We start from the raw sequence: 22,576 nt of genomic DNA, 5'->3' as shown, positions 1-22,576 counted from the left end.
TGTATGGTAAGGGTGAGAAAAAGAGACCTTTTTCTTTTGTGAATGCAAGAATACTGAAGTTGGTAAATCCAGTCACCAAATCAAGTTAAATCTTGAGCCGTGTTCCATTGTAACATGGTGATGGTAAACGTCTTAAGAAAATTAATGAGAACTATTATCTTGCTCAAATTATTTCCTTTGTATTGCTTCCAGCATGCAATTTAAATCACATTTTCCTCAGCCAGGTCCCAGATTTCCTTGTATGTTTTTGGTTTTTTTTTTTGTTGTTTTGGTTTTGTTTTTTTAATTTATTTTATTTATTTAATTTTCAGAAAATTAAATCATTGCACAAAATTGAATATCCTCATCACTAGAGGAAGAACGTGGAACTATAATATGATTTAAGATCAGTGTGTGAAGAATAATCAAAACTAAATGTTTCATCAGAATATCCAATTAGTTTAAATGCTGAATGATGAAAAATGATGATGGTTGTAGACACCATGAGTCAGTCAAATCAGCAGCCATATTGTTTAGGTGGTAAAAGGAATCGGAGTCTGTGAGGGACTCCATGCTTTTTAAAAGCTTTGACTGGGAAAATTATGCTGAGAACAGATGATGGGTCTTCACTGGCATAATGACCCTTCACATGATATTTTACCAGAACTGGTGGGTCAGTCAGATTCTCAGTACATGGTATATGCAGCCTGACTTTCAGAGTCAGATGTTAAATGAGTAACTGTTTCTTTGATGTCTTAGAAGATACATATATTACTTTTAGTGTCTTTGGTATGATGAGTTCAATGAGCATAAAGGTAGCTCTGGGAAGCACGGAACTCATTACTAGTTGTTGATGATAAGAGCTTCTTTCTTTAATACAAATTTGCATTTGTTAGTGACATCTGTTTGATGATGTGCTTCGTTAACCATCAGGTTTAACAGCCAAATAAACTTAATTCAACCACTTCATAAAGGCCATGTTTTTGGCTGGGAAAATTCAGTGTTCATAAGGGAAATGGGTGTTTTGGAATACAGTTTTGTTAAAGTGTGCCTCCCAAGCTCATCCAGATGTAGAACTTCATGAAACTGCTAACAGCTTATTGTGTTTGTTCTAAAGATGTGAGTTAGTGTCAGAAGTTTTCAACTTTGTAATTCTGACAGATCTAAATAGACAAGTAGGGTCCTGTAGGTTAGAATCTAATACCATCATCAACACAAATCACGTTTGTTTGATGCCTAGAAAACATTTCCCTTCAAATCTCATATTTTAGCTACATATTTTGTAGGTTTTAGAAGACATGCAAAGTAGTACAAGGAAATACAAAGCCAGTTAAGTCTACTGGAAGATTTGGGAAAGAGATGATTCCTCAGTTAGCCTGATCTGTTTTAACTCCAAAAATGTGAGGTAAAGACTGATGTTTTATTGCACTTGAGACACTCACAACAGACTCAAAGCAAGCAAGAAGTGGTGATTCTTCATGCGGTGTTAGGTAGTGGAGCTCTGTGCTTACCACAATATTTTGTGGATGTTGAAAGAGTAGAAAAAAATACAAAGAGAAGAACTTAAAAAGTATTGAGAAATATTAAAGACAAATACAGCCTCTCACACAGAAAGTTCCTGAGCCAAGGATTGATGGAGCTTCAGACCATGTTTAGGGGAACTGTTGAATATACAGAGTTTTTTAATGTGCTGGTATTTTGGTTTTCCAAGCATCTGCTGAAAGCTGTTTCTAAGAAGAGATGGTAGTGAAATTGAACTTATGATTCAGTAATTCCTCTATAATCTGAAAGTAAAGAAAATGTTACATTACCTGGATGAATTTCATACCCCCCTAACACTGGCTTTGCCAACTCTGGAGTTCTGTCTTTTTTTTATTTAATGTTTCCATTAGAACAGATGTTCCCTGATTTGGATGGGCCCTTATTGCTTTTGCCACGTGTTCAGCTAGACAATAGCTGATTTCCCCAATTTTTAAGAAAATTAATTTTACAGATTTGCTTTGATTCAATTTAATGTAAGGATGGTTATTTTTGTAATTTGCTTGAGGTAAGGAAATGTATGCAGAATTGCCTGAACTTGTAGGCTGATAAGCTGCTTGGTGGCTGAAAAATATATTAGAAATAATATAGGACAATATGAGAAAACAGTCTAATTTTCACCATTCTGAATAGTGAAACCTTTTACAGAAGTACCTATTATAGGGAAACCTTTTCCTTACACATACCTTCACTTACAATTTTCATGTATTATTATACCTAATGAGAGCTCCAGGAATCTTTATGTTACGTAAATGCATACCACAATAGATGATTTCTACTCTAAAGAGCTTAGAAATCTGACTGCAAGAGAACGTGTGTAGGAGGTACAACTACGAAAGAGAAGAGGAAGTTAGAAGATTTTTATTCCCCAATGAAGAAGGGTCAAATCTGAGAGATCAATATAAGATTTGTACTTTATAATGGTTTTGTCTTAGTGAAAACAGAAACGTCAGGTCACTACTTGGCCCTGAGCTGAAAACGTACACTGAAATTGTAGTAGGTTCATTTTTTATTTGTGGTTGAAATAAGAGTTGTAGCAGAGAACATTATCTAATTTCTGTCTCCTAATGAATATTGTCATCAGACAGCAGTGCTTGCCAAAGAAAATAAAATGTCATCTCTGAAGGGACTGCACACACGAGCCTGTCAGAAATCATCCCAGGAGAGAAAGAGCTTTTATAACCACAACAAAATATGATGTTGGGTTTAAAAAATATCCATACAAGCACTATAATTGCTAAATGGGGAAAAAATATTCCCTGCTGTATCGTATCTGATACTTGACAAAAACTCAGCCTTCAAATGTTTTGTTTTTTTTCTTCTTCTGGTCTAACTAAATAAACTCAAGCTAAGCTGAGTGATACTTAAATATCTGGAAAAAAATATCCTTAATGTAAAGTACATTTTCCCTTTTGTTCAGGTTGTTACCTAATACAGGGAATTCCCCTTTTTCTGAGAGTACATTGATGCTGCTTTGAATCAGTGAAGGCTGAGATTGGTACTGTGATAATGGCAAAGGAGTAAAAGCTTCTTAAGTCTGGTTATTGAAGTGTCCTGTCAAAGACAATAAGAGCTTTGGGCATGAATTCCCAGGGATCTGATATTTCCCTGTGAGAGCTCTTTTTTTTTCTCATATACTTCTCCCAGCTCACTGGGCACTGACTTCTATTATGAGAGTAAAATACTGACATAGTAGAATTACTGTATCTATTTCCTCCCTTTGAAACAAACACAAGTCTACCATTTCTCTCCTTTTTACCTGTCTCACATCTCTTGTTCAGGTCATACAGTAAGAGAAAGCAGGTTTCCTGTGTACAGTGCAGCATCGGTGCTCCTCTCTGCTACAGAAATCACAGATGTGCCAAATGAACAGACCCTCCAAATACTTCTGCTGAAAGAGCCAGGGGGAGCTGGAGTGGTGGGAATGTTCAACAACTTGGTACTGCACTGAGGTTGTAGGCATGAAGGAGGAGAAAAAAATAAAGCTTCTACTGGCCGTGATAAATTTTAGGATATCATTACTATCAATGACAAATTCTAAAAGGTGGCAAATTTCTGAAAGTTGTCCCCAGGGGAACTAGAGAGGGAGTAGGGTGCGGGATATGAAGGGGGAAAAACATCAGTTACTGTGATGGTTCCAGCTGTCTGAGAGCATAAATGTCCCAGGAAATCTTGCATCTTACATATACCAGGTCTGGAAATGCAGAAATGTTTACTGAGTTTTTCATATTGATCTTTGTTCTTAATTAAAGGAAGTTTTACTGTGAGCCAATATCAACTTTATTAAAGTTTCAATTACTCTATAGTATGAAGACTTATTACTTGGCATGAAAGAAACCACTTTGCCATAAAAGAGAAAATATTGGTCTTGGTAAGACAGATAACAGTAACTTAGTGATCTTATATTAGTTTGTACTGTGCAATCATGAATGGGAGATCTAGAAATGGACTTGGGATGTGAAGGAGGAATAAATGCATCCAGTTATAGTAATACTCTTGATCAGGTGACCTTAGAGCACTTTTAACAATGTTCTGTTAAGTGTTCTAGAGGATAAATGAGGTTTCTTCTGTTATTGTTAGGGTTAGTGAATCTTAATGTTTCAAATAAAAATATATTTCTAGTTAATGAAAAGTAAGAGTTTCAACACTGAAATTTCAAAAGGCTATTATGCAGTTCCATTTGAAGAGCTAAACTGTGTTACCTTTGCCTGACCTGGTTATTTTCTGCTCCCTCTCCCTTTTTCCCTGTCTCTTCTTTGGCAATATTCAAGAAGAAAATGAGAGATAAGAAAAAAGAGGTGAATAACCAGCTTTAATGCTTCGTAGTAGGTTTCAACATATGTACATTTTACTCTTTGTCAAACAGCTGTTACAGATGTTATTAGTTTTTCCATGTTATTCCAAAGTTTTAAAGAGGGGAACCCAAGGGTTGTAGTGATTTGTGATAGTGTAATGCAGAATAAAAAGTAGATCTCAGTTTTTCTTATATCGTGGTCTCATTTTTAAAAATGCATTCAGATCATCTTTCTGGTCAACCTAAAACTTTAATATCCGCTTGCCTCCTCAGTGATTCTCTCAGACTTCCATCCTTGCTATATCCCAATCCAGTGCCACTACGTGTTCCAAAAAAAATTCATCAAAAACTGCACATAAATTCAGATTCAGAAATGCAATTCAGATTGCTTGCATTTTTAGCAAAATCTCTAATCTGAAGTCAAGAAAAGGGTTCAATAACTCCTTTTACAAAAGAAATTGACCATTTCTGTCAGGCAAAGAGAGGAAATGGAATGAGTTGGCAAGAAAAAATTAGGGCTGATTGCTTCTATGTGTTTCTATGTGAAAAAAGTGAAGCAAAATAAAGCAAAGAAAACCAGAACCCTAATGATTCTGTGCTATTCTTCTGAGAATTATCCGATGGTAGCATTTATGGAGAGCAGCTGTTTGTAAGTGCTCTATAAAAGTCACATTTGTATGTTATTCCACAAAGACATACTAAGTATTTACAATACCTGTACATTCCTTTTTTTGCTGACCTTTCCCAGTCTTACTTGGTATTTATTGTTGAAAGATTTTCTGATGTGATTGATGTATTTGGTTATTGTTTGTGTAATCAGGGTAGAAGGCTGTGTCACATTGCTTGCAGGAGCAAAGTGAGAATTACAGGTATCCGTGGTACAAGTTATTTGTGCTATTTCAACTCAACCCATCCTGCATGCAAAACCTGGATGTATATTAGGACACTTCTTGTGTTCCTCATTGTAAAACTTCTCTGAAGGTGGTGACTGGTAACTAGGAAGAGATTGACCTTCTGATGCAATATCAAGGCAGGCAAGCCTGTGTATCTGTTGTCAGAGCGAAGTTAGGATATCAAAGTTCTGCATTATGTTCTGCGTCCAGTGTCCATCACAAGTTTAACATAACAGGCAGCCTTCTCACACTGTTATTTTGTCACCTGAGAGTGATATTGAGTTTTCAGTATATTGTGATGTCTCAGAAGATTTCTTCAGACCTCCAGACTGATTTCTCTATTGTTGAGTTTTACTGTGGTTCTTGACTGTTCTTGGTATTTTTTTTCTGTCCCCAGTTATTCAGCTCAGTGGAGTTTGGCAGAAGATGGCTGCTTCTTCATGAAGGAGTTGCACCAAACAGGTTCTACTGGTAAGAGCAAAAATCTCTTCCTCTTTTCCCACACAGAATTTCTCTGTTTGTACAGACATCTTGAAATGAAAGCTTGAAAGCAGTGTGGCTGAATGCAGTCTACATCACTATTAGTCTCTTGTTGTTGGGATTAACTTTGAACTGGCATGAAAGGGGCATTATTCCTGCTGTTCTGTGTTTGAATAGCACTTGAAAGTAGGGTCTTTGATCTAAGAATTATGCACAACTGAAATATTCTGAGTCTGAAGAAAGCATTGATTGAGGAGGGGAAAGTTCTGTGATTTCCTGTGAACATTTTGGGTTGCAACTTAAGTAATTTCAGCATAAGCTTGGTACTCAGAGTAAGTCTTGAAAGACTCAGAAGACAGTAGCTTTTCTGCCATGGCTGACAGTACACATGACCAGCTCCAGTGACTGATGTTATGCTTTTAACTGCTGTTAGACCTAGTTCAATCCCTGAAAACGATTAAGCTAATGACCACTGAAGTAGGCACACACAGTTCTTTACTATAAGCTTAAATCACTTTGTAATATTGTTTCTAGGCTGCTGTGCCAAGATTTCTGTTCTGAGTTCAAGACCTAATCTTTGCTGCACATATGTGTGAAAGTTGAGGAATGAAGGAGACATGGCTCTACTTGCTTGCAAATATGGTTGTCTTAGACTAAACCAAAATTGAACTTTAATTGTTTGTATTTATGCTTATTCCTCTTTTTGCTTGCACTGACATCAATCTTCAGGAGTTCTTGCCAGCTCTGTTTGGAGGTGGAAGCTCACCTGTGAGCAGATGTTGGTTCTTGTCCAATGAATCTGGACTTTAAAATAAAATATTTGGATAAAATAGTCATTTTGTCATCAGAATGAGATGAATCAGATGATTAAAGTGAAATCCCAGTAGGTGACCATTAAACTATAAGTTTGTGCCTGTTCCTTAGGTTTTGAATGTACTAAGACTTAGGAATGGCTTGGTCAAATATTTTCTTTTAATTTCTGAAAGAAGTACGAGCCCTAGGTCAAATTTACTTCAAAGCTGAATTAATATTTGGTTTGCAAAGAATATAGACCGAAGATTTTGTTTGCTGCTCCTGACTTCTAATTCTTTCTCAGAATCTGTATTAGCTGAGGCTTTTGCAAACTCAAATCCATTTTAAACTTAGCCTTGATTTTCTGTGTTTGTATACATGTATTTATGTCACCCTTATTTTATTCCTATGGGGCTGCTAACAGGGTTTCTAAGTGTCAGATACAAGCACAGCCCATCTGCTTGTTTTGGTATTTCTGGGCTAATAAAAGTGGAAAGTCCTAGAAACTGGATGATCCATTTGTTGAGCAAACAAGATTGTGCTGGCTGAAGAAGGTCATAGAAGGGGAATGACTGTCCCTGTTCCTGGATCTCTATGTCCCGCACTTCACTCTGAACCTTTTGAAGTTTCCCATCGTTACTTACAGTAATGGTTTATCATAAATTGAGCAGATAGATGCCTGAAATAAGAATAATGATGAAAATGATCATTTTTTCCTTTTTGTAAAGCTCAGACTTTGAAGGCCTCTTAGAACCTTACAAATAAGAGAAGACCTGGAGCTTCAAAGGCAAACAAGAAGCTGAATAGATGAAAAGATGTTCCAACCACCCATCTAATTCCCTATGGCCATAAACAAAACATGAAACTGCAACTCTGTATTTTCACCTTGAACAAAATGTCCCTTAGATAATATACCTCAGTGGAAACTAAACTATAATTCTACTATCAAAATTTAAAATGATGTGGCTTACAGAGACGGTGTTAAATCTTGTTATGGATTATTTACTGGGGTTATAATTGCCTTGGAAAATAAAACCAGCTCCAATTATTTGGCCATTTCCAGGCCTTGTAAACATCGACAATAGAAAACAAATATGTAATTGAGAGCAACATGGCTTTTCTCTGCAGTAGTCACTGAAGTTCTGAATCAGAAGGGCAGCCCTTTACAGTCATAGTGTAGTCACTGCTGATCTTCCATGCACAGAAAATGAAAGGGAACTGGGTCGTAAGAGGGTTCAGATGAATAGTTGAAATTCAGAATTCTTCAGCAATGTCTGCATAGCCAGAGCTCTTAAATAGGTTTGGTAGAGCGTGACTTGGTGCCTCATATTTGTTTTTTGAGAAATTATTATGATATGCAGAGTTTAATCAAACTGGCTTCCAGTTATTTTTGAGTGCAGAAATGAAGAGTAAAAGAACATGTCTCAAAGTCAAATTTCCAAGGAAATTGGCCTACTGGGACTCTTCTCTCCTGTTCCTGATGCTTTTTCTAAATCAAATGGATTTGAAGGGAACCACCTGGACATGACTATATTGTTCAGAGAATTATGGCTATATTCCAGTATCTAAGAAAGGCTTCATTTACTGGAAGGAATCTGGAACATCTGGAGGGTGTTCCATCTAAAAGAATTTGAATAGCCGATGCAAAGATGCATTCTCTTGATTTCTTGCTGATATTTTTGTTTGCATTTTAGTCTGTTATAATGGTTTACCTGTTAGTTTGTGGGTCACTCTGTCCAGAGTAAGACCATGATGATCCAAGGGATGGAACACCTCCCCTATGAGGGTGGGCTGAGAGAGCTTGAGGCTGTTCTGCCTGGAGAAGAGGAGGCACTAAGGAGACCTTAGAGTATCTAGAGAAGGGGGATGGGGGGGTGGCTAGGAAGGAATAGGACAGTCTTCTTAATGGGACCTCTTGTGATAGAATAAGGAGAGATTTTATTTTTTGTGCGAGAATAAGGAAGCAGTTTTTTACAGTTAAGGTGATGAGGCACTGTCACAAGTTGCCTAGAAAGGTGGCGGATTCCCTGTCCCTGGACTCATGTGAGGTGAAGCAGTATGGGGCTCTGATCTCCCGATGGAGCTGCAGATGTCTCTCTTTGTAGGGTAGTTTTAGTTTTGGAAAGACTGCTGCAAGTGCTGCCAGAGAAACATTTAACATCTTATGTCTGTTTCCAAGAGAGTTTTCTTTTCTGCTCACTTACTTTTGGTTGCTCTGTGAAATATTCTCTCCTACTACCTCTCTAGAGAAATTTAGACCTCTGAAGATCATTAAAGTCATCTGCCAATGCCTACTGCATAGCTATGAGAAAAAAGCTCTATGTAGAGCTCTGCTCTTTGCTCTGCTCTTTGTAGCTCACAGGTGTTTTGTGTTCTTCCATCATCTATTTCATTAAATGGAGTCATTAACATGAAAATGGGGTCTTTGTTCCTTCAGTACTCATCCCCTCTTTTTATTCTTCTGTCCTCAGCTGTAAGTGATGCTCTGACATCTGCAGGTGTGATGAAAGAAATTATGGAGAAATGTATCTGGAGTGTGAGAAAGAGATGAACAGATAAACCTTTAAAATTAAGTGTGTTGGGCAGTCTTTAGTGAAGGGATGTAGTAAAATTGTCATTTCTAATAGTTGCTGTAGTTAGGGTATCTTATCACATGTCTCTCTGCATAATCTAGATATGTGAAAGTGGTATACTAAGGAAAGCATTATGCACTCAACTTTATGTGCCTGACATAGAGTTATTTCTTTGGTTAGTTCTTGTTATTTTGGTGTTAAATGTACTGTGACAGAAAAATACATGAAAGTTAACAAGGTGCTTGGTTATTCTGCAACTGTGCTGCACGAAAATGCTCTAATTGCTAGGAAGGAGTGTTCTAAAGCAGTGTTAGTTCAGCAAGTAAACAGCAAGTTAATATATATGGTTTAATGTTGAAAGCATAGTGCTTACTAATGTGATCGGTATTAGGGGAAGAGAATGGAATAGATGTTAGATAAATAATGCTTTATCTACATGCTTCTGAGTTTGTTTTTATAATCTTTGTTGATTTTCTGCATACATTCCTGGAATGTTGCTGGCAAAGGCAGTGGTTTGTCGTGAATGCAAACATGAGCACAATTGCTGAATCAATCATATTAGGAACTACTTTACTTTTTTCCTGCTCTAAGTGGTCTTGTCATCTAGTGAAAGTTCAGCAGTGATACCTTGTAACTTCCAAATCCAAATATTCAGGACCAGTGGCTACAAAGTGCCTATTTAAAAGCATGTATAGTTTGCTATGGCCAACATATACAAGCAGAATTTCTCATTAAAATATAGAATTCTTATTCTAGCCCTCTCATGAAGTCATACATTCGGACAGAGTTTTTTAATAATCAAAATATCATGCTGGCCTTGCAAAAATAATTGATTAAAAAGCTCATTGATCTGCAGACCATATTTTTTGAATTGAGACATCTAAAAGATTGTCACCTAATTCTAATCAGTACCTGCCCTTGAAAAATTTAGAGAAAAAAAAGGAAAATAATAAAAATGTGTTACAAAGAAGCAATGAGGGAACAATGGAAAAATCCAGCTAGTAAATCATAACAAGTTACAATCATTAAATGCATCACTGCAGTTAATTTTGTGTTTGGGTACTGCACACAGACAAGCAGGTGGGAGAAATACAAAGGTATCACTTTGTACTTCAGGAATCTGATTGTCATTATCAGACTAAATGTACTGCTTGGGATTTTCATGTACTGTATGAGCATGAAGGTTGGATTAGAAGTAAAAATCATTGTACATCTGATTTCCAATAGGATTGTGTGCCCATGATACTAATGGTTCCCTAATGACTTAATGGGAGATATGTCAGTTTGGGAAAAGATGTTGCTGTGTCTCCACTCCATCTTGTGTTTTTCTGGGTATGGGAGAGTAAAGAAAATGAGTACAAATATAATTTAAAAAAACCTCAAAAAACAGCTAACCAACCCTTTCACTCAGACAATACGAAGATATGCATACACACTGAAAGGGAGAAATAGATAAACCTGTAAGCGGTAGGGAGGACAGATGAGTAGATAGGACTATATATGTGTTTCTTTTATGAGCAACAGGAAAGAAAGATAATCTTTAGAGTAGAATTATACAGTGTATATCTTTTCATTTCCAGAGTTGGCTAGAAAATATATTTTAAAAGCTCTGACTGCATTCATTGTAGCAGCTGAAAGAGCTAAAAATCAAGGGAAAAAGTGTATCAAAGTCCTGTTAAAAACTCCATTATATTCATGTGGATGGAGCAAGCCAGGCAAACTGTCTCCACTTTCTTGTCAGATTTTGGCTTGGTGAAATTTGCACACCCACCCAGGTGAGCTGAAGCAATTTAAATGACAGAGTGTCTGGGCTGTTTTCGGATGATGCTGTGTATTGCTAAACAAGACCTTTTAATCACAGCAGAGCAACTGCTGGTGGCTGACAGGAAAAATGCCAATCAAAGGGCATATTGACAGCCTGGCCAGAAAGTAATCTGCTTAATCTAACACAAAAGCCATACCTGATGAATTAGACTGTACTAAAAAATTGAATAGGAAAATTCATATTATTTCATAGCTTAAAAATGGTTGAGATGTGCACATGCCAGGTGGGCGCATCATGGAGAGATCCATGACAGATTTCAGGGGATCTGAATTAAGTAACTGACTTGCTTATATTTTTTGGTAGTTTCATAGCTGCCAGCCTAAAGATGCAGTTGGGCTGCAGGCTAGCAATACTGCCAAGTACCAGAATGAAGAACACATTTGCAAACATCTCTTTCCTTTGTCCATTCCATGCTTGTGCTGCTAGTAACATTACTGACAGTGAACATGTTAGAGTACATGGTCACCATTCATTGCCCTAGACACCCTGTCCAGCCAGTGTGCAAGAAAAAAGCATATTCACTGTTGGCAGTGTTCACCTAAGATCCCAGTGGTATTTCAAAAGATTTAATGAAAACCTCTGCTTACAGTTCCTGGATCCTTTGACCCTCATGTAGATCTATCTTTTTGCTATAAGTGAAGGCTGAAATCTCTCAGATTTATTCAGGGAATCAGGATTTTATTCCTCTCTGGCTTGCAGATATATACAGCCCTGCCAGGCCCATGTGAATCAGCAAGGAAAGAAAAAGAAAAAAAAAAAAAAGAAAAAACTCACTGCATCCTCTTTCTGTTGCTGTTAAAAGCTCATTTAGATTCTTTGGATTTATTATAAGTCTTGGTTCTTAAGAAACTGAGATCCAAAATATACATATTTCTTCTTTGGACAAGAATGAGAAAATTAACTGAAGTCATGCAGCAGGGTACTGATAGAACTCTGGTCCTCTGAGTTTTTAATAATTTGATCCTCTGGTCCCAATAGTCTCTTGAGAAAACTTGTTACTCAGTTCAGAATTAGCTGGAGCAAAATGTAGCTCTTCAGTCTCAAAACCTTCATAGTTCCACTTTATGAGGGAGAAAAAGGCATTCTTGAGCCTATTTGCTTATTGTGGAAACCCCAAAGATAGGAGTGAAAGAACACCTTGAATGTAATCCTAAAATTCATTACTGAATACCACCTTACCCATTTATCTGACTTTGCTCCCTCCTCGCTTTAGAGTTTTGTCCTTCAGTTGTGAATAGGGAGGATGGAGAAGAAGAGGTATAGTCCATCCGAGTAAGGTTTTGGGACTGAACCATCCTATTCTGATTGATACATGGGTTGGTGTGATTTGTTATTCCAATTTCAACTAATTTATCTGAAAAAAAATAAATTATCTGAAGATACTTTATAAATGAGGGAATGTTCCCATACACTTTAACTTTTCCCCAGTTCTTCATGTTTCCTTTACTGAAGATGTAAAGATGTTGACAGCCATTAGTATACCTGTTTCAAATCTGGTTTGGGGCATTCCTCAGTAGCAGAAGCCTGCAATCCTTGTAACTCTGAAACAAGTCAATTTTTAACAGGCACTGGACTAAGAAGCTGGTTGCTCTGGATACGTCTATAAAGGACAGCACATGAAGGGAGTGAGATAATTACATGGTGAATCTAGCTATGGATTTGTCTGGGTCTATGTCAGGAAGGTTTCAGTGCTATTTTATGTTGTATGGTTAATGAGAAGCATATTCTCTCTAAGAAGAGTTGAATTGACACTTGCTGTAAATGACTCCCTGACCTCCTCCAGTGCATCCTGCCAGGGCCACGGCACTACAAGATGCCAGAGATGCATCTTAACACAGTGGGAAGCCATGATCCTATTAGTCTGTACCATCAAAGAGGCAGTAAATCAGGGAGATTTGGTGTCTCATATCAGGGAGCTGAGTTCAGAGGCTATAATTGGAGAGTACCTTTCTCCTTGTCCCACTTCAAGCCAGTTCTAAGGAAGATGACTCAGGTGTCCTGCAGTACATGAGACAGATGTATACAGGAGAGTCTTAAAATAATGGTCTGATTCTGGTAACTAACTTCTGTTCATTTACATCTGGGTCTGATTTCAAGATGTTCCTCCTGCCTTTGTATTACTAGCAATGGATGCTTACCTCACTGAAAGCTCACATCTATTTATTTTAGTGTTAACAGCAACAGCTATCTGGTTTTCCAGGCCAGTGTTGCAGAATGGCATAACTAGAAAGAGTCTACCTGGTTGGGCTTTTTTCACTGCATTATTATTTCCCATCCACTTTAGAGAAAAGGTGAGGAAGTCAAGAACCATATGATAGATTTGGCCCAGTGGCTACCAGTTGAATTGCTCAAAATTAGAGCATTTCACCTAATTGGATGATGATGCATTACATAGTGCAGAGGTACAGAAGGGAAAATCTATTTAGGTGAAGATTTGGGGAAATTCATTGGCCAAGTATAAAGAAATAAAAGTGCTGATTTACATCTAGCACTATGTTTCTAAAACAAATCAGGAGAATAAGAGATGTAAAAACTAGAAACCATTCTTTAGAGAGTATTCAAGAAATAGTAAAATCTGTAAAACTGCACATAATAGTGAGTAAAGAAACCACAAGAATTCACTGCCTTGCTGAACTCCCTGGAGAGGTTTTTTCATGGAGTGAAAAAGGAACAGAGAGTATCAGCAAAGTCCTCATGGAGTGAATTTTGTAGCAAAAGAAAAAGGAGCCTGAAGGACTCTGCGCACTATTTTTATCTGTGCCACATAACAACTGTGTGATCTTGGTCAAATCAGCGAGGTCTCTGTGCTCTTGACTAATCAGAGGAGTTGATCTGTAAAGCTGAGGCCAAAAATTTTCCTCAACCCCTTTTTCTGACTTGTTCTACTCATCTTGTACTTTTCCATAGATCTTGATCAAATCAGTTGCATGCAGCGAAGGTTACTTAAAGGTTGATTGTCAAGTACCTCTGGACAAAAAGCTCCCTGTTCAGGACTGCACGTTACTATTTTTATGAATGACAATTAAGATTTAGAGTGGTATAGGAGCATCAGCAGAACTAGTAAAATTGATGCTACTAAGGATTGTACAGACATTATCTGATGCTCCTATTTACACTCTGGCCTTAAAAACAAAAACCTGCCGTTCAACAATTTGGAATAAGCTGTCAATTTTTTTTAACATAAGGCGACAGCATGTGTCCCAGAGGCAGTGAGGGAGCTGGTTTTGCACTCACAAGATTTACGATTAGGGATTCATACAAGAGCTGAGGCTAAAGGAAGACAAATCCCTGAAGGCAAATTCTACCAATAATTGAATTACAAAGCCATTATCATGTGCTGAACAGCACAACTTTATGGCTCTATTGTGACAGGGTAAAGCTTGATAGAATATTTATGTTCCTAAGACAACTTTGGCACAAGGATCTCTGACAGCGTGTTCTCTAACAGCCAGAAAGAGGATCAGGGCAAGTTGTCATGAGGGGAAGAGAGGGCATATAAGCAAATAAGCATTTTTAATGGCTGAGGGATGAAACTGGGTTTTCTATGTTATTTATCAACTTTCTGACAGGCACTGTTTGGCAGCCTCTTCTAACTTACATTTAATCAGTGCTGATAAGCTCAAAATGACCAAAACTGCATGGCTCTCATTCTGCTCTCTTTAGTAGAGCTATGCTAATGTTTGTAGCTATCTACCATCCTTTCCTTCATGAACAAATCATACTTTTTGTTTTCCTTCAAGAGAATGTGAGGAATAGTCATAGAAGTCCTGATTCTGTGCTTTTTCATTTCTTCTGAGATACCAGAAGTTTGTGTAAGATCTCAGTCCTCATAAGAATGAACCACATTTGCACTTTTATAACTGGTTCTGTCTGTGCAAAGGCAATAGAATTTCTGTTCTTCTGTTCTAGCCTTCCATTCTGGGCCTTTCTTCTTCCTTTTTTGCATCTTCTCTAAAAAAGTCTCAAATTGCATAGCTTAAATTACCAATGATCTTGGCTACTGTGGGTGTCTTTAATGCGAATAATGTATGAAAATTTTGCCAGTCTCAGATACGGTATGGCTCTGTCTGACCTCAAGCGTCCTATATCAGAGGCATCTGAAGCAGCTTTTCAGGATACACAAGCCCATGAGATGGAAAGTCTATATAGCCTGGTGCTTTGAGTTCTTTCTTTGTGAAAACTGGTAATTTGAAATTAAAAATGTCCTATGTGGAAGTTTTTGCTATCCTCGCAGTGATGCCCTTCTGCAGTTCTCAGTGGTGTGGTGGCCTTACAAGCTTCATCTTTCATTAATACCCATAAATAATTATTTTTTTCCCACAAAATTGAATAAAAATCTAGAAGAAATGGAAATACAGGATAAAAGACCTTTATTGTATTTCATGTGGAATAGCTTAGGTTGGAAGGGACCGCTGGGTCCCTCTGTTCCAGTTCTCTGGTAATGCTTGACCACGCAGAGCAGTTTGCCCAGGACCACGTTTTTTAAGATCTCCAGGGAAGGAGGTACCACAAATTCCTCAGGCACTTTCTGTGATTATGAAGATCTGGCAGGTCTCAGAACTAAGATTTTAGTGAGAAGTCAGACAGAGAGATGGCAAGAGGTAGGTCACTGCAGAAATGTGCCAGCTAGCATTTGCTCTTCCATGTGTACTGCCAGACTGATGTTTTATTTTCAGTCTCGTTCTAAATCAGAAGATGATTCTGGGTCTTTTCCTTGTGCTGCTTCTTGTGGTTGGATGTAGAATATGCATGCAGGGCAATTAGTGTGCTGCAGACACTGGTATTGATCTGTGAAGCTCTCAAGTGCAGATGGCTACTTAGCAAGCTTGAAGGGAATTAAAATTTTAGGATTTTAGGAAGCAACATCATAGTACTGGGGGAGTATTATGTGTTTCATAATATGAGCATCTTCTGTAACAACAGTTGGATAACTTATGTTCCTTTTGGCTTTTTAAATCTTTTCTCTTTCTCTTTTCTTTCTTTTCTCTGTTTCTGCCCTCCCCAAAACATCCAGACAGTTATACCAGCAAAACACTAAAAAGGATAATTGGAAAAATACAATAGCTACTGCTCAGCAGAAGGTGTTGCTAGCATATCCCTGGTATTCTGAAGTTTTGGGGAGGATTAAAGGAATGAGCAAGGGTCATGCCATTATTTTATCATGAAATGAAAACATAAAGAAAAGAGAAGAAAAGTTTGTGGCTGTATGTGTAACTGATAGGTCTCTGAGAATGGATGCTGAAAGAAAAGAACAGAATTGAAAAAGAGCAAAGTGTTACCGGCATAGCCACAAAAGCAGTTGCTCAGAACAGGGCATGGCAAGGCTATGCTATTTATTTTCAGAGAAATAAATGAAAGGAAATGAGTAACTGATTGGTCCTAGAGTTCTGCTCACCTCTATCCACGTTCTTTGCAGGGTGTTTGTTTTATAGGCTGTTAAATCCACAGCACTTTTCTCTTTCTTCTTTAACTTGTGAGATGAACATTGGCCCAGTTGTATTGACGAAAGATAATGAAGTGGAATGGGCACTCACCTCAAGTTATAGACCCCAGCTTTGAGGCTTTGGAGTTATCTAGGGCATGTAGGTCTCTTTTTCCATGTGTAAGTTTGTAATTATTGATCATGTGATCTTTGGTAGAACTTTCATATCCAGTCATCAATCAGGACTGGAATTTCCTTATGATAAATTAAGTTCGTTCATTGTGTTTCATACTGATGCTGTGGGCTTAATGCCATTACTTAATGATACTTAGGCTTTTAGAAGTCTGTTGTCTACCAGGTGACTACCAAGGACACTTTTTGTCTGTTCCCTTCACTTACAGCCCATTCTACACTCCAGTTCAGTTTTTTAAATTTAGTTAATAAACATGTTCCAGGTCTGCCACGTTATCTTTTTTCAGACACTCATGTGATCATGTGGATGTCTGTAGTATAGGTATCCAGACACATTATACTCAATAGTAAGAAACAATCCATTTGGAGATAGTTTGACTTCTTGTGAAATGAACTCCTAACACAGTTTGGATGAACCATGGTGCGAAACAGCATCTTTCTCCTCAGTGCCTACAAAAATGTTTGACTGTGACCAGCTCAGATGTCTATAGAGTATAACTGGGCACAGCACATGCTATTTTATGTGATAGAATGAAGGGATGTATAGAGAACTGTCATAGAACTACCATGGAATAAGACAGCATGGCATGAGAAAATGTGATATTTACAATTTTCTGAACAGTCTCTCAGCAGAATCTAGATATGGGTAGTGTGTGTCCAGGTGCCAACTGTGTACAGCTAACACTGACTTGAGAAGATATGTATTTGTAATTTGGCTATCCTTTGCAGCTGATTATACTTTGTTATCATTGTCAGGCCCGTGTTATCATGCATGGGTCAGACTGTGACCTTATGCTGCTGCAAGTAAATTAGGCCAGTTATATCAAAGCAGTGGAGTGTGTATTCTGACAAGTAACAGGTAAGGAGACCTTGATATAATTCTTATCTCCACCCCACATATCTTGTTTGACTTAAGAAACTGCCTTAGCTTCCCTGGGCCATAGCTTTCTTCTTAGTCTCTCACTCCACTTCTGATTTGTAGGGAGCTAGGCAACATCAAAATTAAAAAATGAAGCCCTTGAGTAAAAGAATAATGTTTATCTTGAGTCATATTTTAGCCATCCTTGTCCTGTCCATCCTTGGGATAATTGATGACTTAATTCTGCCTGGAGCTGAAGCTTCTGCAATCGTAATGCTGGCTGTCCTAGCATGAGGTGAAGTAGTATGCAGGTCACTAATGCTGTCGCCTTCTAACTTTCTGGGCTTGGTGGGTTCAGGTATTTATATACTACCATTAAGAGATTTAAGAGATTTAAGAGTTTGATGTAAATTATGGCTCATTTCAGAACTGGAAGCAGCAATGACAATCACTTTCCATCTGTCAATGAGACGTATCTCATTCTTTTTTTTTTTTTTTTTTTTTTGCTGTCTTCACCATAAAAGATGCAGTAGAGGTGTTTCTTGGGGTCTGAAAAGACAAAGTGTTCAAGTCCATGAAATACAATCCTCTCTTTTTGAAGAGTTCACATCACCACTGGGGCCATGTTGGGTCAGGAGGAGGAGTGCTGAACATTATCTTGAATAGCTGAGTTCTAGGTGTGTTTAAAGCCTAATAAATCAGCAAGGATAAAAAGGAGATAAGCCAAATTATAAGCATAATCCTTATGCATTTTTAGGGCTCTTTTTCACCTGCATCTATCCATACTGAACTGAATTTGTAAACAGCAGTCCTAGCATTTTGACCCTAATTCTGCTGATGATGGCAGGTAAAGGAAAAATACCTTAGGAAGGTTCTGCTTTCCCACCCACCTGGTGTCAGTCATCAAGATGTAGGGATTTTAAATATAGATTGAATGCTTAGGAGAAGACGACCTTGCCTGAAGGGCTTTTGAAAATGAAGACACGGTGAAATCCATGCTGGCTCAGAGACTTTTCTGAATTTTCCAGTACCCAAACAAAACAAAATCCAAAGCTTCTCTAGATAAAGGATTGTTACATGTTTTGTCAGTGAAGCTAAGGATTAATCAGGACACAAATAGTCTTGTTATTGTTAACATTTTTATAATGGTTATTGGTTAATGTGCATGATGATTTAAGGGCTGGAGCTGCCTCTGATTGCAGTCAGTGGGAAGTGAATTAAGGTCTAAATCACTGTTTGAATCTCACTTTTGATTTCCTGTAAAATAATGAGGCTTTGAACTGAACAGCATCTAATTTGTCTATCAATGGAGACAAATCTTTCTCTTCTCTCATGCATCTATTAGCTTGGAGGTCAAGCAGCTAACATGGAACTGGCTGTTTAACCCTTGGCCTTATTCTAGGATGATCCCTTGGCTGATAAGGACAAGATCAGAAGCAAGACTGATGTTCAGATTTGCTGTTGAGGGTTCTTTATGGTGGAATTATTACATACTTGCAGACAGTAATGCAAAAATTCTGGCTGTGCATCAAAGTAGTAGCTATTTGGACCGTATGATTGGTACATCTGCCTCCAAGTTGTCAAGGTCAGTGATGCTGGTCAAGAAGATCCTTGGTAAAGAAAGTAAAGCCTGAGTTCAGAAACTCCTTGTTTGCAGTGCTCAGTGTCTTTGTTGTTGCTTGTTAATTCAGAGTGAATGAAATCACTTTATGAGCCAATCTGACATTTCTTTCTTTAATGGAACTCTAGTTTTATTAGATAAGAAGTAATAAAATGTCTCAGAATGAAATGATGGTGTTGTTTTTTTTTAAAAAAAATTCTTAATTAATGAGTGAATATTGATCATTAAGAGTGTCAGTTAAGCAAGTGTGCATAAAATGTCCAATGTAAAGGAACAGCTATAATTAGTATGCAGACATAAGCTATTATCCCATCAATCCAAGTATGTGGTAACCCACCCTGAGATGAAATATAACCTACCAAACAAACCAGAGGATGCATCAGAAGGTCAGATGCCAATGCAAGAAGTCTCCAAGTGGAGAACAGAATAAATCAAGGAGTCAGAAATAAAGAACTCATAAGTGTAATGGTATCAATTCACTGAAAAGTTGAATGTTTTGCAAATTCTCAAGTTTATTTTAGTTGAAACTCCAAAATTGTTTCAAAATGAACAGCTTTAATTCTGAGCGTGAGTTCGGATCCAGCTAAACTGAATAATGTAAAATGAATGTCTCAGGCATCACCCAAGGTATTTGTTTTAACATATTTGAATCAATCTGCCTCTTGCAGGTCTATGATGGTGTCTGGTAGAGAGCCAGATCTTGTGCATCTGGAGGTGAAGACAGTGGATGGTCGTAAGTACATCATCTTCCAAAGACTGGTATTTTGAGCTGCCCTTAAATGCTTGTAAATACACCATGATGGAGATCCGAGCTTTTAGTGGTTTGCTTGTCTAAGGCATGTCTGTCACAAGGGGAAGTCTTTCCAGCGTGATAAAAAGTTGGGATTAAGAACCTGTGAAAAGAGGTGAGAATGTAGTAAGGAGGAATATGTGATAAAAATTGAAATAGAATTCTTTCTTTTCCTATGTGATTTTTGTTTATAAAAGAGAGATTTTTGTGTCACAGAGGCTATCTACTTGTTGTGTCACACAATAATCATTGTAGTATCTCCTTGAACATAGCTTTACTGAACCATTTCAATTGACCAGGGATACTCTGCCTTAGGTACTACCTTTGAAAACACCTCATATCTCTTGCATTAGAAGCCTTTTACCAACCTAAATGTATTATTCACTGTTACTACTTGTCATTGTCCTTCACTTTCATCAGCTGTTCTCCCTCTTTGCTTTACTTCTCAAAGTGTTTTTCTCCATTCTAGCAACTACCTTTACCTGCAATGCCAGATTCTTCTAATTGGCTATGAATTCTCTCAGGCACCTCAGTCCACCTGCTGTCCTTTCCTCCTCTCACCCATTCTTCCTCAAGCTTTTTCTTTCAGCTCCCCTGCCTTTGCAGACCTTCCTCCATGGATTTCTTTTCCATAGCACTGGACTGCCTCAGGCATAACACTAAAAGCCTGGCTGCCATGAACCCTGTCATTGTCATTTCATATTGTTTCCTCTGTAGTAGCAGTTTTACTTCAACGTAACAAACAGGTTTGTGCCATTTCCAATATGTTAGTATTAATGTTGCAGTCAGTTAATTCCTTTAAAAGAGGCTCAAATTCTCCCCTGAATTATACCCTCAAACTCAGTGGTGTTACTTAAAATGTATATTTCTTATTGGAAACTTAGAAACTGTCTGAAAAAGTAACTGTAAGTAATCAGTTTTTGGTTTTTTTTTTCTTAAACTCATTGAAATTCAGCATGAAAGAGAATTTTTTGGAAGATGAATTTTGAAAAGAAACAGTTGTGATAGAAATCATAAAGTTTTAAAGTTCTTTCCATTTTGGGATATGCAAGATTAGTAAAAGTGGAAGAATTTATTATCTCTATTTTTTATCATTTGTGTTCTCTGGTTATTATTTCTCCTCTCAGCTTCACTTACCTGAACACAGTGGCAAGGCCGGGGACATGAAACTTTCCATTTCTCATGACAAGCTAAATGAGAATGAAACATTCTAATAGGACAGCATCTAATTCAGCAGAAAATAAAAATTACTGTTACAAAGGCTTTGGGAATTTGAGGTCACTGAGACAAACTGCTATAATCAGGGTTTAAGGTGCTATGTTCTGGTGTTGCTTTTGAGGGATATTTGCCTCACACTGTGCAGAGTAGGTGCCACACTACGAATAGTGTTATTTGAGTTCTCCAGTAAGAACATTTCGCACAGGTATAGCACAATTCCACGAAGAGATTCCTTGGGTGCTTAACAAGTTAGTATGGTTAGTACAGATCTTAGGGTGGAAACTAAAGCTTAGGTAGATGAAACTGTCCTTGTTCAGGAGTCAGGAGCATTACTGAAGTTACTGCTCTTCAGTTGAGCTTGAGTGACTGATTGGGTGCACTTATTTTGATGTAGTTGGGAGGCAGGACAGCTTAAAATCTCTCTATTTAGTCAACAAATATAAATTTATATACAAATATATATACTAATATAAATCTAGCCATGGCTTCCAGCTGTCAGCCATTGGTGACCTCCCTTGCAAACCAGACAGTGGGCTGGAATTTCTGCTCATGAGTCAGGAGGTTCCCAGCTCATCAGAAGTATAAGATGTTTGATATTCAGTAAGTGCATGCTCTGTTTTGTCAGTTCTTCTAGGAAGCACAGGTCACTGGCAAAGGCCTACAGTAGGCAGCTTGAAGCAGTAACCTTGGTACATATTACTGCATTTTTTTGCCAGAATATATTTGTTAGAATTCCAGGTCATGGGACTTTGAAGCAGGCTGAGAGAGTATGAATATGGTCAATTACTCTAGTTACTGTGACAGATTTCATGTATTCACCTTTCTTGTATACTAGAGCCTTATAGTACTAAATCAGTCCCCCTCTCCTGAGCAAAGTAATTGTCAAACTCCAACTGATGAGCAAACCTCTCTCTGGAATAAAGCTGGTGTATTTCTGCTGATGGGGTAATGGGACAAAGTGTGCAGAAGTGAAAAGGTTACATTTTTTAAGATCAGGATAGATGGAAAATATTTTTTGCTTATTTATTTTATGCTCCTGCATTTACTTATTTATACTTTGTTTAGAGATCTCTTTTGAAAGTAAACCAAATGTAAAATTTCAAGAAAGGTATTAAATTTGTGAAGGTAAACTTGCCAAAACAAGGCAGGGAAGGGAGTAAGAAAGAAAGGAGGTGATGTGGAAACAGCCACATAATACATACAATAAAATAAAAGACTCTGAAGTAGAAATATAAGGGCTGAACAAAAACTTGTTTACTTCAGTTCAAATAGGAACACAGTCTCATTCTCATGCTGGCATATTTTCCAGCAGAAGCTGAGTAGTACAGCTACAGCTGTAGGTGAGAAAATGTCAGCAGAGTATGGTGTTAGCCAATCTACTTGTGAGAGGGTTGTCTGAGCGTATATCAGTATACACTCTAACCTTAGTATTGGGCTTTCCCTTCTAGAATATCAATAGCTCTGTAACTCTGCTCTCTGATTACAACTTGTCTGTGCATTTTATTTGTTGTATTTATATACATAATGTAAAAGGTTTACAAGAGCCAAAATAGGAGTCTCTTAGCAAGCATAAATCAGTGTAACTTTAGTGGCACGTTG

The 22,576-nt window shown here is 37.7% G+C and overlaps 1 protein-coding gene across 3 annotated transcripts in view; it reads left to right on the top strand.

Moving 5' to 3' along the window:
- SORCS1 (sortilin related VPS10 domain containing receptor 1) overlaps positions 1–22,576 on the top strand; it is a 258,259-nt gene that overhangs the window by 161,169 nt on the left and 74,514 nt on the right. For all 3 annotated transcript variants that reach the window (XM_032445519.1, XM_015867126.2, XM_015867125.2), the window contains exons 5-6: positions 5,603–5,676; positions 19,638–19,702. In XM_032445519.1, the coding sequence (XP_032301410.1) occupies positions 5,603–5,676; positions 19,638–19,702 (139 nt within the window). The remainder of the gene's footprint in view (positions 1–5,602; positions 5,677–19,637; positions 19,703–22,576) is intronic.

The sequence above is a fragment of the Coturnix japonica genome, chromosome 6 (genome assembly GCF_001577835.2).
Source record: "Coturnix japonica isolate 7356 chromosome 6, Coturnix japonica 2.1, whole genome shotgun sequence".
Classification (NCBI taxonomy): Eukaryota; Metazoa; Chordata; class Aves; order Galliformes; family Phasianidae; genus Coturnix; species Coturnix japonica.
The sequence above is the reverse complement of the archived record's forward strand: the minus strand, read 5'-3'. Positions and strand labels throughout refer to the sequence as shown.